This window comes from Carettochelys insculpta, chromosome 5 (genome assembly GCF_033958435.1).
Source record: "Carettochelys insculpta isolate YL-2023 chromosome 5, ASM3395843v1, whole genome shotgun sequence".
Lineage (NCBI taxonomy): Eukaryota > Metazoa > Chordata > Testudines > Carettochelyidae > Carettochelys > Carettochelys insculpta.
In genome coordinates, this window is record NC_134141.1 from 85,332,159 (window position 1) to 85,347,868 (window position 15,710).

A 15,710-nucleotide genomic window follows, 5' to 3' on the forward strand; every position below is an offset into this window, starting at 1 on the left:
GACAGGGGGATATGAGCCATTGTCAGAGTCTAATGGGGAGATCTTAACACCCAGGGCAGAGAAGCTGCCTTTGTAAGCTGCGAGCCACTCCCAGTCTGTTTAATCCTTGGTTAATGGAGTCAAATTTGCAAATAAATTACAGCTCAGAGATTTCTCTCTCCGTTTGATTTCTGAAATTTCTTTGTTTCAGGACTGCCACTCTTCAATCTGCTACTGAGTGTCCAGGGAGATTGAAGTGTTTCCCCCAAGGGCTTCTGTACATTACCATTCCTGATGTCTGATTTATGTCCATTCATTCTTTTACTTAGAGACTGTCCAGTTTGGCTAATGTAAATTGCAGTGGGGCATTGCTGGCACATGATGGCATGTATTATATTAGTAGATGTGCAGGTAAAGGAGCCCCTGATGGTACGGTTGATGTTAGGTCCTGTAATGATGTCACTGGCGTACATATGTGAGCAGAGTTGGCAGTGAAGACCGTTGCAGGGGCTGGTTCCAGGCCTAGAGTCACTGGTTTGTGATTTGTAGTGGCTGGTGAGGATTTGTTTAAGGTTGGCAGGCTGTCTGTAAGTGAGGACAGGCCTGCCTCTCAAGGTCTGTGAGAGTGAAAGATCATTGTTCAGGATGGGTTGCAGATCACTGATGATTGATCTGCAATCCATCCTGAACAATGATCCATTAACCAAGGATTAAACAGAGACTGGGAGTGGCTCTGGCCCTTCCTTTTCCTGGGACCCCATTCTTTAATACCCCTCTGAAACCACCCCACCACACTGATGCATCTGATGAAGCGGGTCTTTGCCCACGAAAGCTTATGCTTCAAAATATCTGTTAGTCTATAAGGTGCCACAAGACTTCTTGTTGTTCTTGAAGCTATAGACTAACACAGTTACCTCTCTGATACTTGTCACCATGCAAGGCACTACATTTAGCCGTAATGAATGGAAACCCATCAACCTCATAAAAAACCTTGCACAGATACAGACAGACATCATCTTCCTCTTCAAATGCAAACAGGACATCATACCAAAAGGACTGAAGGTGAAAAACCCACTGAAACCAACATACTACACAGAACCATTTGGCAGACAACGCTATTAGGGCACCACCCTGCACTAGATGGACCACTGGGCAAGGGCAACAGATCTGTAGAATGTTGGTGGTGCCCAGAATGAGTCCAAGTCCTGCCGCTCCTCCCATCTGCCTAAAGTTCTGCGAGTTTGGGTGCAGGAGGGGGTGAAAGGCTCTGGGATGGAGTTTGGGTGCTGGATGCACCCTCCAGACTAAGGCAGAGGACAGGGGTGTGGGAGGGAATGCCAACTCTGGGAAGGAGTTTGGGCACAAGAAGGGTGAGGGGCTAGACTCTGGGAAGGAAATTGGGAGTAGAAGAGGTAAGTGGTCAGGCTCTGGGAGGGAGTTTGGGTGCACGAGGTGTGGGCTCTGAGGCTGGGTTAACCGGTGCCCTGCTTACCTGGGGCAGCTCTTAGGCAGGAGGATGGGAGTTTGCATATGAGGCTGCCCACAGGCACCACTCCCTAGCTACCTCTGGTTGAAAGGGCACTCACCGTGGGGGTGGGGGGGGCAGCACAGAGACAACACCCCCCCCCCGACTCATACCCAGGAGCTGCAGAGATGTACTGGCAGCCCCTTCCAGGATGCGGTGCAGAAAGTTGCTTTAGCCCCACTGCTCTTGCTGGTGCTGGTCGCGGTGGCGGCCTTTTAAAAGGCCGGAGACAGCAGACGGGCCTGGGGAAATGCACACGGAGAGCTGTGTGGGGGTGGCAGTAGAACCGGGCCCCCAGTGCCTGGAGCATAGGTCCCACATAACTCACCGCCCCTGCCACGGGAGCCAGGCGGAATGGCAACACCTAAGCTCTTGACTCGAAGGGGACAGGAGTCGCAGGCAGCTGAGGATACACACCAGCAGGTTATAAGTGACAAAGGGAACAGGCGACGCCCGCGGTCCGCACCACTGGCTCCCCGGGCAGCGGTGCGCAAGCACAGCTCCGTGCAGCAGGAAATAGGCACGCGCCCGCAGGCAGAGGCATCTGTGCCGGCTGCCAGGCACGCCAGCCAAGCCTGATGCTCGGGGGGCGGCACGGCGAGGAGAGGCGCAGACGCCCCGGCTAGGCACATCGGGACCGGGGGCGGCCTGAGGGGCCGATGTCAGGTCGGTGCGAACACTGGGCAGCTTGAGGCCAGGAGCCCCGGTCACACGCCGGCCAGGTCTGCCCCCTCCGGCAGAGCCAAGAGCGGGAAGCGCCCAAGCCTGGCACGGGACGACGCTGGCACGAGGAGAGCCTCGCCTCGGCCTGGCATGGCGAAGCGGTGCCCGGGCAGATGAGTGCTACGGCCGTTATTCGGGCAGCGGTGGGGAAAGCAAAGCAATGGGAAGAAGGGGGAAACAGCCTCGCCTCCCTGTGCCACTGTGGGACCTCTACTGGTTAGCCACGAGCCATCGACTTAGTAGACAGTCATATGCAAACAAGCCCCAGTCAGCCGACCAATGAGAAAGTCGTCTGGCAGGTGCAGTACAGCGGCCCATTGGCCTTCGGCCCGTGGCGAGATGGCGCGTTCCCCCCTCCTGATGCTTCCAGCGCTGTGCGGCTTTGCTGGCGGGTTGCTAAGGCAACGGGAGAGTGACGCGTTCTGTCGGACGCCCGCCATTGGTTCAGTGATCGGGCGATGGCGGCGGCCGGTCAGTCGCGCGCGGGGGTTGTCTCTTTCGTGGTGTGCGCGGCTGACTCAGTCAGTCTGCTGCGGTGCGCCGCGCGAGAGGAACGAGGCGGGCGGCCACTGGTAGCGCGAGCTCCATCTGGCACGTCCAGCGAACACCGGGGCTTGCGGGGCCGTGACTGAGCACCGCGGGGGTAAAGGGCAGAACTTCCCTCAGGCGCGCTGAAGACAGGCCTTTTTACGACAGTGGTCCTTCCGCCCCGGGGGACCGTTGCCGCCTGGGCCTGCCTTGCCTTAAAACAAAGTGCTGAGAGAGAGCGGCTGAGGTGAGTGGCTTCTGCCTCTGCTCCCGAAGTCCGGGGCGGCTGGAGAACTGAGGAAGTCCCCGCTGCCGGAGCGGTGTGGGTCGTAGTTAACCCGTCCTTTCCCCGACATGCCCGTTCCGCCCTTCGGCGCGGTGCCTTGTCTCGGGCAGTGCCCCATGGAAGGTCAAACAGCGGGAGCCGCGCTCGTCGTAGGTTAGCCGGGCGGAGAGAGGTGTCCCATCTCTCCGGCTGCCGGGCGAACGGGGAGAGGCCGTAACGTGCCGCTGAGACACCCCTCTCCCTCCGCACCCCCCCCAATCCGTGGCGGGGGCTCGGGCCGGCTCCCCAACCAAGACACCTTCGCGCCGTTTATATAACGTGTGTGTTTGGGCGGAGGTTACAAATGGAGAGATCGTGTCACTGACCCATGCCTGTGCCTTGCGCCGTGGGGTGTTCAAGCATCAACTCCGCAGCCTGGATAGCAAGCCCTGGCGTCCAGTTTGACTCTCTCCTTCACACATTCAGTCTGGATTCAGTCAAACAAAGCAACAGAAATGTAGCACTTTAAAGACTAACAAAATGATATTTATTCGGTGATGAGCTTTCATGGGACAGACCCACTGCTTCGGATCAATTTCATTTCCAGTATGGCTTGACATTATAAGTCCATAGGACCAAAACGAGAACAGAAATGCAATAAAAACTGACAAATCAAATAGGATTGAAGGAAGGGGGTGAGAGGTGGGGGGACGTTAATTGTCCTGTCTGAGATAATTATGGACATCAAAGGAAGGTAAATTGTCTTTGTAATGCCTGAGATAATTGATGTCCCAGTTTATACCTCATCAACTACTTCAACACATTAGAAGGACAGCTTCCCTTCCTTTGATGCTCATAATTATCTCAGACAGGACGGTGAACATCCCCCCACCTTTCACCCACTTTCTTCAATCCTATTTGATTTGTCAGTTTTTATTGCAATTTTTTTTCTTTTTGGTCCTTTGTGTTTATAAATGGCAGTCTGTATTGGAAATGAAATTGATCTAAAGAAGTGGGTCTGTCTCATGAAAGCTCATCACCAAATAAATATTTTTTTTAGTCTTTAAAGTGTTACATTTCTGCTGTTTTATTTGGTTGGAGTACAGACTAATGCGGCTCTCTGTCTGTTACTATTGAGTCTGGATTTGTGATTCTTACCTGGAAGAGCCCTCTGGTAGGAGCACATTGGTGTGATCCAGAAATGCAGGTGGGGAGCTGAGGTGGAGCCTCTGGGAGGTTTTGAAATAACTCCTATATGAAATTGAAGACATACTAACTGTGGTAACATTGCTTAAATCAACATCTGTGTCATGACTGAAGCATAGCTGATGTCATTCTGCTATATAAGAAAACCTTCAGAAGTAATCCCGGCAATTCTAGGCAGGTAAACCTAGCTTCAGTAGCAGGCGTATTGGCTGAAACTAATAAAGAACAGAATTAGACATCTAGAGGAACACATTTTGCTGAATAAGAGCATGCATGGCTTCTGTGAAGGGAAAAACCATGCATTCTTCTGGTCAGTAGCAAGACACTTCTCTACATTTTTACTGATATTTTTTTCTTTTGTTCTACTTCATCTTCTCTTATAGTTACTCTTTCTCCATGTGAGTGTCAGACATATGAATATGTGTGTACTATGTTGTAAAAGAATATTCTTATTGTGCTATTCTGTAAGTAGAGTCCAACATAACAAACAAGATGTATTTGTAATTAAAAATTCCAAATAAACAGGAATATCTCTATGGTAACAAATAATGAGTTTGACTGTTCAGTAGAATTAGTTGTTATAATAATTAAATGTTTCGGAATGTTCTGCTGCAGAGAAACTAGGAATTAGGAGTGATCTCAAGGCTACTGGGGTGAAAACCTTGTGCCAATGCAATTAATGGCAACATTCTTTGTGATCCCAACAGTCAGGATTTCATCTCTGTTCTCCAAAGTAATCAAGGCTAGCAACATTCCTGAATCTCATTGCCATCAATATTTAAAGCACGTTTACTGTTGTGAACAAATAAAATTGATATTAAAAGGTTTCCAAAGCAAATTTCACTTCAGATGCTTAAGAGCAAAACCCAAATATATGTTTGTGTATCGAATTATAAGTGACCTCATTAAAACCTGTAAAGAAAACAACTTACTTATTTGACTGGGAAAATAAGCTCTGAAAAATATATAGTATTTGTAACTGATGGGCAATTATTGATAAATACAAGATGCCTCATTGCCAAGCTTGTGTAAAATGATTGCATCAGCTAGCAGTGGGCTCTTGTTCCTGACCTCAAGACGTATTATCATGGCAGTTAGTTAAAAAAGCTCTAACATGACTGAATACAGCAGCATTCATAAAAATATGCTGCTTTATTTAACCTTCATTTCAAAAAATTTACGTTTTTAGATGTTAAGATATTCAATTACATTCTTAATTCGCTTTAAGGAATTTGTACAGGTACATTGATTTATGGCTTGAAATTAGAAAGATGTGAATTTAAAAATAAGAAAATACGCTAATATTTACAACAAATTTCAAGTTGCTTGATTTTTTACATTTTTTAGATGTTACTGAAAAATAGAAACCTTCGAAATCCTACTGTCTGCCTCTCCTGATCACTCATAGTCAACTTTGTTTTTCTCAGTGGAGTCAAGGCATCCCAACAAACACTTAGGCCAACAAATACATGGGTCTGAAAACCAGAACTGCACAGAATCTCTACGAACATCTCAAATCTCACCAAGGGTTTTACAGAATCATTAAATGAACTTAATTTAAATCAACTTCACATCCTATAGTTTTCCTGAACTAGAACTTTGTTTAATTTATGATTGCAGAAGCCTGGTTTTCTTAAAATAACAGGGAACAGTTTTGTTATATGTTATTAAGGCCCTTCCAAGTTCACAGCCATACAAAACACATGACTGTGAAATCTGGTCTTTTGTGTGCTTTTACTGTACACATGTTACACCTCCTCCGTCTGGCACCCTTGAAACCTGACTGGTCTGGAATGAGGGAATTTGCCAGACAAAGGGAGGTTCCCTATCTCCAGCCACCCAGTCTGCTGACCTTCCTTGCTGCCAACTCTGCTTTTGCCTCCAAGCAGGGGCCGCCTAACCACCTACCCAGATCTCAGCCCTTGCTGGGCTGACACCAGCCTGGTCATTAGGCTGCCAGCCATGGCTGCGGAGGCCAGAACCAGCATTGGCCAGGATGCTGGATGCGGCCCAGCTCCAGCTTCACTGCTGGACATGGGCCCAGCTCCATGGGCACTAGTTCCAGCCTTGGCTGGGCTGCTGGTGCAGCCTAGCCCTGTGGGCATCCCCAGTGTGGCCCCAGTCTTGCAAAGGTTGTCACCTCTAGCCAGGGGCAGAAATCCCACTGCGTTCCTGTGTCCAAGGTGGCTGGGGTCCCCCTACTCACCTCGCATTTCAGGGTCTCTGCTTCAGTAATATCCATGGCCCAGCCGAACCATCAGATGTTGCTGGACCCGAGAGTGCTAGTTTGGGGAGGTTCAACCTGTACTATACTTTATGGAGGTGACCAGCTTTTCTCATGCTCGTGGGCTTGACACAGAAGGGAGTCGCAGTGGAATCATAAGGTTATTTCAGGAGGGTCACAGTATTGCCACCATTCCTTCTGTGCTGACTTCAGACCTGCACAACTGGACAGTAGTGTTGTAATGTTGATCAAGTGCCTAGTGGTGAAGATGGCACTCTGGCAGGAGCAGAGCAGAAGTAAGGGTGGCAATAGTGTACTCATGTTGGTCTTGCTTCTCTGTTGCTGCTTTCAGTGCTGGGTGGCCAGAGTGATGGCTGCTGACTAAGGGCCAAACTCTGCATACAGTAGTGCAGAAATAAGAGGGGCAACACCACACTATGCCATTCTTTCTCTTGTGCTGCTGTTGGTGGTAACTCTGCCTTCAGAACTGAATTCCTGACCAGCAGCCACTGCTCTCCAGCTGACCCACTCTGAAGGCAATGCTGCTTTTCGCGGCTGTACATAATTAAGGGTAGCAATACCACAACACCCATACAATAACTTTGTAACCCTTACCAACTCCTTTTTGTGTCAGGAGGTGTACAATTACAGCATGAAATTTCAGATTTAAATCTCTGAAATAACAAAATTGATAATTTTTAAAACCCCATGTCTGAAATTTACCAAAGTAGACCATGAATTGGAAGGCCCCTACTCGTTATTCTATGAAGTAGTAAACAAATGCAGTTCTGTACAACCAATAAAATAGAAGTTATTTAAAAATATACAAGACATTAAAGAGCACTTACGCAAAATATGAAAGAAATTGTAGCTGCCTTTGCCTTGTATTAAAAATACAAGTCAACTAATGCAAAAAAATCTGATTGTAACCTCCCCAAACCTAGAAAATACTCTTAGTACTCTAAGTACTCTTAATCAGGAGAGGCAATCTGAAACATACTTGGCCAGATAGCAGACGCCAAATAATGCAAAGTCAATCTGGTAGCTTCCTCATTCTTTCCTGTTGAAGCTGTTCTATTTACAAACATTGTACATTCATTTTTCTGGAGAAAGAATGACTGTCCAGTGGTTAGCACCAAGCAGGGTGCCCTAACCTCTGGACTAGACTCTCCTCCAGCTTCCCTTTTCTGGCCAGTCCTTCACTGTTTATCCACAGTGGAATAGCTTTAATAGGAGGGGCTGAAAGAGCCCCTTATTGGAAAACCCACATTTCATTGGTTAGAATATTCCTGAGAGGTGGAAAGATCCCTTTTCAAATTGTTTCTCCCCCATTAGAAGAGGGAGGGAAGTGAATGTAGCTCACCCATATCTGAGCTAAATGCTTTAATCACTAGCCTACTACATCTTGGAGGGGGAGGAAGGACTGAGAGGCAAGCACCACCACCTCTGGCTGTTTTGCATGGTATGAGGCAGGCATCTAACTAATTCCTGCAAGAGACAAGTTGGATACCTGACTCTGGAAGAAATGTTGGATCACCAAGCAAAAATAGGTTTCCACCTACAACTGACACGTTCTCATCTCTCTGTGAGACAGGGTCAGGGCTTAGGTCTTCTTGCTATTGGCTGGTTTAGGTATCTCTTTGTCTTGTCTGGGGCTTTTGTGGATTACATTGTAAGACATTTCTTTCTCTTTTAATTTTATAGGGATCCTGTGTACCTAGAGTGACTTTTTAGATCTCGGCATTGCTTCTGTGATTTTCTAGGTGCCTAAAAATTAGGCATTCCAATTCCAAGTATCATTGGGCCTGTGTTCCTTTGTAGAGCACACACTAAAATGATTATAAAGGCCAGCAAGGAGTTCAGTTGAAGTGAAAAGGAAGTAAGAAGCTACAGAAATGATCGGGTTCCTAGTCTTTACCCACATTTGTTGACCCGCATCAAAGAATTTGTGGATGTAGAAATGTGGATAAAGAAATGCAGGCAGAGCTCATGCTCCAAAACGCATAGTCGGCAGTTCTAGGGTCCCAGAGAAAATGATGAGAAAAGGACTGTCAGCTGCTGAGGCCCTGTCTTGAGCCAGCGGAGAAGCACTTTCAGGCTGGTTTGTGCTTCTCTGTTGAGTGACTGTAGCTATTTCTGGTGTCCAAGATGTGCGTTGAGAAGGAGGCATATCATTTCCTTGCAAACAGAGGGGGAATATGCACCTGTTGAGAGTTTAAAAAAAGTAGTTTCCCCCAAAGAAATATTGAAAGAAAGGTAATTGAAATAAGAACTTGAAGCCTCACCTATACCGAGATTTTTGTGAGGGAGTGCTAACATAGAATGACAGGTCACATTTTGATCAGTATTATTTATTACGCAGGATAAGATGAAATAGTGTATAGCTCAAACACCATTGTTTTTAACACCAACTTTCAGCCATTGCCAGCACCAAAACCTAAAATACAGGCGCTATTTAGAGAGTTCAGAATCATTGAAGGCCATTGTGGAGAATATTTGGAGACTGAAGCAGGTGATTGTGAGAAGGCCAGAGGGCTGGTAAAAGAGAAAAAGGATAGACTAGAACTGGCCAGAGGAAAGAGTTTGGTCAAATTGGTAAATAGTTTTCAGTGGATGGAAGAGTGCAAAAGCGATACTGGAAAAAAAAATTGAGGGGGCTTTGAGTAGATCCCTTTGAGAAGAAAAGGAAATGGGGTATTTGCTGGCAAGATGGGAAGGGGAGAGCAGACTTTTTAGGTTTTGGGGAATCTAGAGAAACAGAGATAAGAAGATATTTTGAGAACAGGAGAAGCAAATATGTATTTTGAAATGGAGGTGAGATTCCTGAATATCTTTCAAAAAGACTGGCATCAGAAGGAGGAGCTTGGAAGAAATTATACATGTAATTTTATACATAATGCAGTGTTCATTCTTCTTCCATTTTTTAAGTGTTTTACTTAAACTTTTTTGTTCCATGTTTTAGGTGTAGAAAAACAAACTTGAAAATGCTGTCTAGACTCTTTCGAATGCATGGCCTTTTTGTAGCATCTCATCCATGGGAAGTTATTGTAGGGACTGTGACTCTCACCATCTGTATGATGTCCATGAAGATGTTCACTGGCAATGACAAGATCTGTGGTTGGAATTACAAATGCCCAAAACTTGAAGAAGTAAGAAATTAAATGTATTTTGTAATCCACTACTTAACCCCAGACTACTTTTAAAATGCAGATTTTTCTCATAGAATAAGAGCAGAGGGAGGGAAATGGCCTAAAATGTTAAGAGTGAAGTAATTCTTTTTCTACATAGTTTTCCTATTTTGGATGTGTATAGCCATAAACAGGAGACAGTGTGACACGGTAGGTCCGTATTAAATTGAGGTCTTAATCATAAGACACTTGGTAGACTAGGAGCACTTGTGGTTAATGCTTAGGCTTTTTGCAATATATAAAGATTGTGTTGTGTTATGGTAATATATTTAAGTAAGACAATTGCACTTTTTTATTTTGGGGTTCAAAAATTTAAATGTATGGTGTTTTTAATTGTTGAAATTTCATTGGCTTTAATAGAAAAACCAACTAAAACCATCTTTATTTCAAATAGGATGTTCTGAGCAGCGACATCATAATCCTGACAATCACACGCTGTATAGCAATCCTTTATATATATTTCCAGTTTCAGAATCTAAGGCAGCTTGGATCAAAATATATTTTGGGTAGAGTATCTTATTTTGTATGTATTATTTTTATCTTAGTTTCTTGAATGGAGAATAGTATTAGTGAATGTTAGAATATAATTGCTCACACATTTAGTGAGATCAATCTGCCTAACAGGTAGCAAGATGAACATTTCAGTATTCAAACATGGAACGTGAAAATAGTATTAAAGTGTTGACTGTCTCACAAGTTTGGAAGGACAGAAGTGAGGAGGGAGTGCATAACTGTTGTTTTAAAAATGTGATTGAAGTATTCATTAACAAAATTTGAAATAATTACCGCTTTTGTGAGCTCATGAGAAATCTGAGAGGATGAAGTCCCTTTTTCCAGTGAGTAACCGGAAGATTTGTGGCTAGGATTCCTCAGAATCTCCAATTTTGTTCAAATGAAGCACTAATCACATTTTCAAATAGCCAAAAACTGTGATTGTCTTTGAGGAATCTTCAAATTTTAAAAAGGTATATTCACATTTGAACACTGTTTCATCAGAACTCTGCATGTTCTTTTGATTTTCACACAGATTTACAAGAAAAAATTGAATTTTGTGAAGAAAATGGGAGGAACTGCTCCAAAGAGCATATTCTTTCACGTTTTATCAAAACCTGCCTCCACCACAAATTGTGTGAACTAAAACTAGCCAAAGGCAAATTCCCAAAGACTGAATGCTAGCTCCCACCCATTGTCTTTTCTTTCATTATTATGCGACTGTCATAGTTTTACAACTGGATTTTGTTTATACATTTATCTACTTCATAATTTCTTAACTCTTGTTTTTAATTAATTATAACTATATTTAATTCAGTTGTGTACTGGTAGCTCACAATTTAAATCTGTACTTTAAAGCTTTTTCCCTTATGTGTTAATTCAGAAATAATTTAAATTTTGCTATTTTACAATTATCTTCAATATTTCAGTGATTGAGGAATAGTAGAAATTAGAAATTGGATTAAAATGTGATCCAGAGCTAAATCCAAGGACTAGAAACCTTTTTGAAAAGACAAACCCAAAATGTTGACAATGAATATATTTTCTGATTATGTGCTATTTGAAAGGTTGAAACAAAGCTAAACATCTTCATTAACAATATTAAATCTGTATTTTACATATGCACAATAAGCATATATTTGTCATGTTGCCAGGGTCTTGTTCTCTAATGACAGAACAATAGATATTTTATCATGCTCATTGGTAAAGTTGGAAAAAGTCCTTTCACTGCTTTGCATTCGGTGGTTAGTTTTAAGCAGGATTTCTGGCCTCTTTAGTAAAATATATAATCTGAGCTAAACCTACCTCTCCAAAACAGAGATTAAATTGGAGCACAATATTGAAAAGGCCCTCTGTGCTAGAGTAGCAGCTGAAACCTTGAGTCAGAGATGCTTGTTTACAGTATTGCTGAAAAAGAGAAGAATGGAGTGTAAAATGAGAGAAGGAGAAAACTAGTTTGTAAAATGTTTGGGTTTCAGTGCTTTCCTGTTTCAGTGTGGGATGATCTAAAAGAACTATTCTTACAATTTTTTTTCAAGGTATTGCTGGCCTCTTCACCATCTTCTCGAGTTTTGTGTTCAGCACAGTAGTGATTCACTTCCTAGATAAAGAACTGACAGGTTTGAAGTAAGTATTGCATATTTTCCAGCTTTTAAAATGTAAATGGTTTGAAATCCTTGTGCCTATGCTGATCATTTTAATGTAGTATGTATTGGAGAGAGTTCATGCATCAGTTTGTGTGTCCATCTGTCTTTCTGAGAGTCTGTTTGTTCAAGAACTCCTCTTAATCAGTAAGAGTTAGGACCACCAAAATTGTTGTGCAGCTTTCTCTTATCAAAACTAAGAGCAAGGTAAGGGTTTGGTTATGCCAGGACAGTGGTATGTGTGTGGAGTGCAATTGTTTCTCATGAAACAGGTAGAAGGGGCTCTGGTAGCTGGGATAGTTATACTCCAGAATGACCACCGGGGGAGCAAGCACATGCACCCCCATCAGTCCCAGCATGATGGCCCCAGCCCTGGGGAGTAACACCAGCTGTCCCCACTTTCTGCCGTGAGCTCCCTTACACCTCCACACTCCCTGTCGTGAGCTCCACACAACTCTAAATCCATGCCCTGACTCCTGTACCCTCATACCTCCATCCCCTGCCCTGAAGGACCCACACCAGGTAAATCTTCTAGTTCTAATATAAAGCATGGTTAATTCTTGTCTAAATTATTTTAAGATCTGTAATTGGTAGATTAACATGAGTAGCTACTGTTTCAAAAATGATTTTTTTCATTGTGTAGAGTGCACAGGTTTGTTTTTTTAAACTTTGTTATTGATTGCATCATTGATATGTTCCTCTGTCTCTTGTTTCAGTGAAGCTTTGCCCTTTTTTCTGCTGCTTATTGACCTTTCCAGAGCCAGTGCATTAGCCAAATTTGCACTCAGTTCCAACTCACAGGTCAGCCTTGCTTTTTATAAGCTAGCTTTTAATTTTTATATCTGAGTAATAATTTCCCCTGGGACACATGTTACGTGAGCAAAAATATACATACTAAGGCTATATAAATGTTTCTAAATAATCCAGCAAACACTCACTTGAATAACTGGGACCACAGTGGGACACTGAGCTTTGGCTGAGGCCAAGGGAGTTGTCAGCGCATGGGGCTCAGATGGGATTGAGGAACCAGGTTCATTGTATTTTAAGATTTGTGATTCTGTAGGAGATTATAGTGAGGATATATTATAGTTTCTTTTTTTTTTTTTAAAGAAATGTCCTGAGTGGAAGAATTATTTCTTTATAATGGAGATAGATCTGCAAAAACCAAACTTAGTAGAATTTTCTTTTTATTATTGATTACATGATTTTTTTCAGTTGATTGTACAAGTAGTAAGACAAAAAGGAAAGATGTGTTAGTGATACAGCCTTTGATCGGGAATATCCTAGATTTCAGTATAGGATGAATCTCTCTAATCTGGCACCCTCAGGATCTGACCAGGACTGAACGAGAGAATTTGCTGGACCCTGGGATGTCAGCATTGTCTAGCACATTGCCAACACTTCCACTGCTTACTGTGCTCTTGGAAGATACCTAGGGTAAATTATAGCTAAATGACAGTGCTGAATACTGAGGGCCAGGACTGGTGGCCGTAAACAAACTTTATGGGATCATAGGACGCTTGGCCAGACCCACAAAAAATGGACATCTGGCTAACTAAAATCATGTCAGACCATGAATGTTACTGGACCAGAAAAAGTCAGACTAGAGAGGTTCAACTTGTATAGAAAACACGATTATCATACTATTTATAAACTGCTAAGCTACTTTAAAAGGATCAGAACTCCAGTGTAATCATGCATTGACTTTAAATGTTTGCTGATTTTTATCTTAACAAACCTGTGTGTCCTTATCTCTTTAATAAGTGTTGCCAAAAGTCTATCATGGTTAATTCAAAACATTTAGAGTAACTGCTAGCCAGTGGTGGGAGGCTTGTACAGTCATTAATCAGGTTACATAAATGGTGAAACAATAAAAAATATCCAAAAAGAGTAACATTTATCTTTAAATTAATGAAGTTATTAAAATAAAGAACAAAATCAGCCAGGGGATAAGTTAAGAAATAAAATCACATGTCTGTGTTGGGCCATAGATTCACAGACAGTGTGGATTTATATAATCAAGGTATTAAGCCTTTTTAATCCCCCACACTTTATTAATCATGAATGCAGCTCATTTATATGAAGAAATAATGTGAGCTCATATACCTCCTGTGGCCTTTCAGCTATTGCGTCATGTGTGGTGTTGCATGAGAAATGTTAAGAATAAGTCTGCTTCATCTGTTACCTGCTTTTTTCCATCTTTTATCTGAATCCCACCTTTTTTTGCTTGATCACTAGGTCTACAGTTCACTTGTACCTGAATCAAAAGTTGATGTAACTCATCCCTTTCTTTTTCTTTTAGAGCTGTCTATTGGTAAACTTTGCAAACACATCACTGTTTCCATTTATTTTAATTGATGAAAATTGCTGTGTTTTTTAGGATGAAGTAAGAGAAAATATTTCACGGGGAATGGCCATTCTAGGTCCCACTTTTACACTCGATGCGCTTGTTGAGTGTCTTGTGATTGGTGTTGGTACTATGTCAGGTGGGTAATACAGCTAATAGTCTAATTATCTCAAGCTAAAAAAAAAACTAACACGAAAGGTGTTGATTATCCTCTAATGATAGTAGTCATATTTAAGTGTCTTAGCACAATTAGGGAGCCATTGCCTGTATTTTGAATTATTTGCTTTTTGTTATCTTAAACAGACACAGATATGAATAGTATTGTAGGTGCTGATTGGCCTGAAGGAAAATGCTGATTTTCACAAAATTCTTGTGGGACAGTTTATGGGTACAAATGTCACAGATCACTTTACAGGATTGGGGTCATATTTTGTACACTGTTCCTTTACTATTTTGGGATAAACTGAAATCTTCCACTATAGTGAAACTTTTTAAAATCCATTATACTTTTAATACATATGTATGAAATAACATTTACTTCCCTCTTTCATATTGTTCTAAGACTGTTTTTAAAATGAATTACATGCTAAGGATTATTAATATATTTTAAGTATAAAATGACAAAGAAACTTCTAGTTCCTTTTTTTTCCTTTTAATGTTTAGTCTTCATAGGCTCTGTAGTAGATTTTTGTTTTGGGAAATATAACTACTAAACATGAGAGCTGTAAATAATTTAACTGATTTTAAAATAAATAACTTGGAAGTCATAAATCCACAATAAGGGCTAAATGCAATTTTTCATTTTTTTCTCCGAATTTAGGGTTCTTGCATTTTAGCATTGAATGCTACTCAGAAAACTTTATTTCTGTCCTGCCAAGGAATGTCAAAAGGGGGCAGAGGAGGATTTGAAAACTTTTGCTTCTCTGTGATGTACTAGAAGACATATTTGGCATTGCTCAGACCCTTCAGGTTTGAAGGTGTGGAGGATACAGGAATGAGGGCTAGGTGCTAGAGTTATGAGAGACTTAGGGCAGGAGGCTGGGGGTTTGGGAACTGCAGGAGGCAGGACTGTGGGAGTAAAAAGGGGCTGAGAGTGGGACATGCAGGAGTCAGAGCACCAGGTAGGGGGCTCAAGGCAGGGGGTGCAGGAGTCAGGGTAGGGATTGGGAAGTGGGGGGCCTTATGAGAACTCCGAGGTCAGCCCAGCCATCAGCTTCCCCTGTGGGGGCCAGGGCTGTGATGTTCTGCTGACAGTTCCTCTCGGGGGCAGCCATGGCAGCGGGGGCTGCACTGGCTGACAGCTCCTTCCTGTTGCCCTGCTGTGGTTCCTCCTGGGAGTTGAGGGGAGGTGGAAGGGGGTCACAGTAATTGGGATTGTGCTGCTTAGCTCCAGCTGGCAGCTTCTTACCAAGGGGCCTGGCTGCCGAACTGGTGGGTCCTTGCAGGGGGAGCCTCTACTGACCAGCCCCAGCCAGTAGTTGATTTCCAACCAGCTGGGGATTCCCTGCCCTACTGTTGGGTGCTCCTGGGAGGGCTGTGGTGACAAGGCTGTTGGGTGGTAAGACTCCTCCACTCCCACCCCCAGTTTCC

At 43.2% G+C, this 15,710-nt stretch overlaps 1 protein-coding gene across 1 annotated transcript in view; it reads left to right on the forward strand.

Annotated features, from left to right (window-relative positions):
- Positions 1-2,456: 2,456 nt before the first annotated feature.
- The window catches only part of HMGCR (3-hydroxy-3-methylglutaryl-CoA reductase), a 36,659-nt gene continuing 23,405 nt past the window's right edge, over positions 2,457-15,710 (forward strand). The window contains exons 1-6 of the mRNA XM_074995434.1: positions 2,457-3,002; positions 9,413-9,599; positions 10,033-10,144; positions 11,669-11,756; positions 12,490-12,574; positions 14,154-14,259. Of these exons, the coding sequence (XP_074851535.1) occupies positions 9,435-9,599; positions 10,033-10,144; positions 11,669-11,756; positions 12,490-12,574; positions 14,154-14,259 (556 nt within the window). The 5' untranslated portion in view covers positions 2,457-3,002; positions 9,413-9,434. The remainder of the gene's footprint in view (positions 3,003-9,412; positions 9,600-10,032; positions 10,145-11,668; positions 11,757-12,489; positions 12,575-14,153; positions 14,260-15,710) is intronic.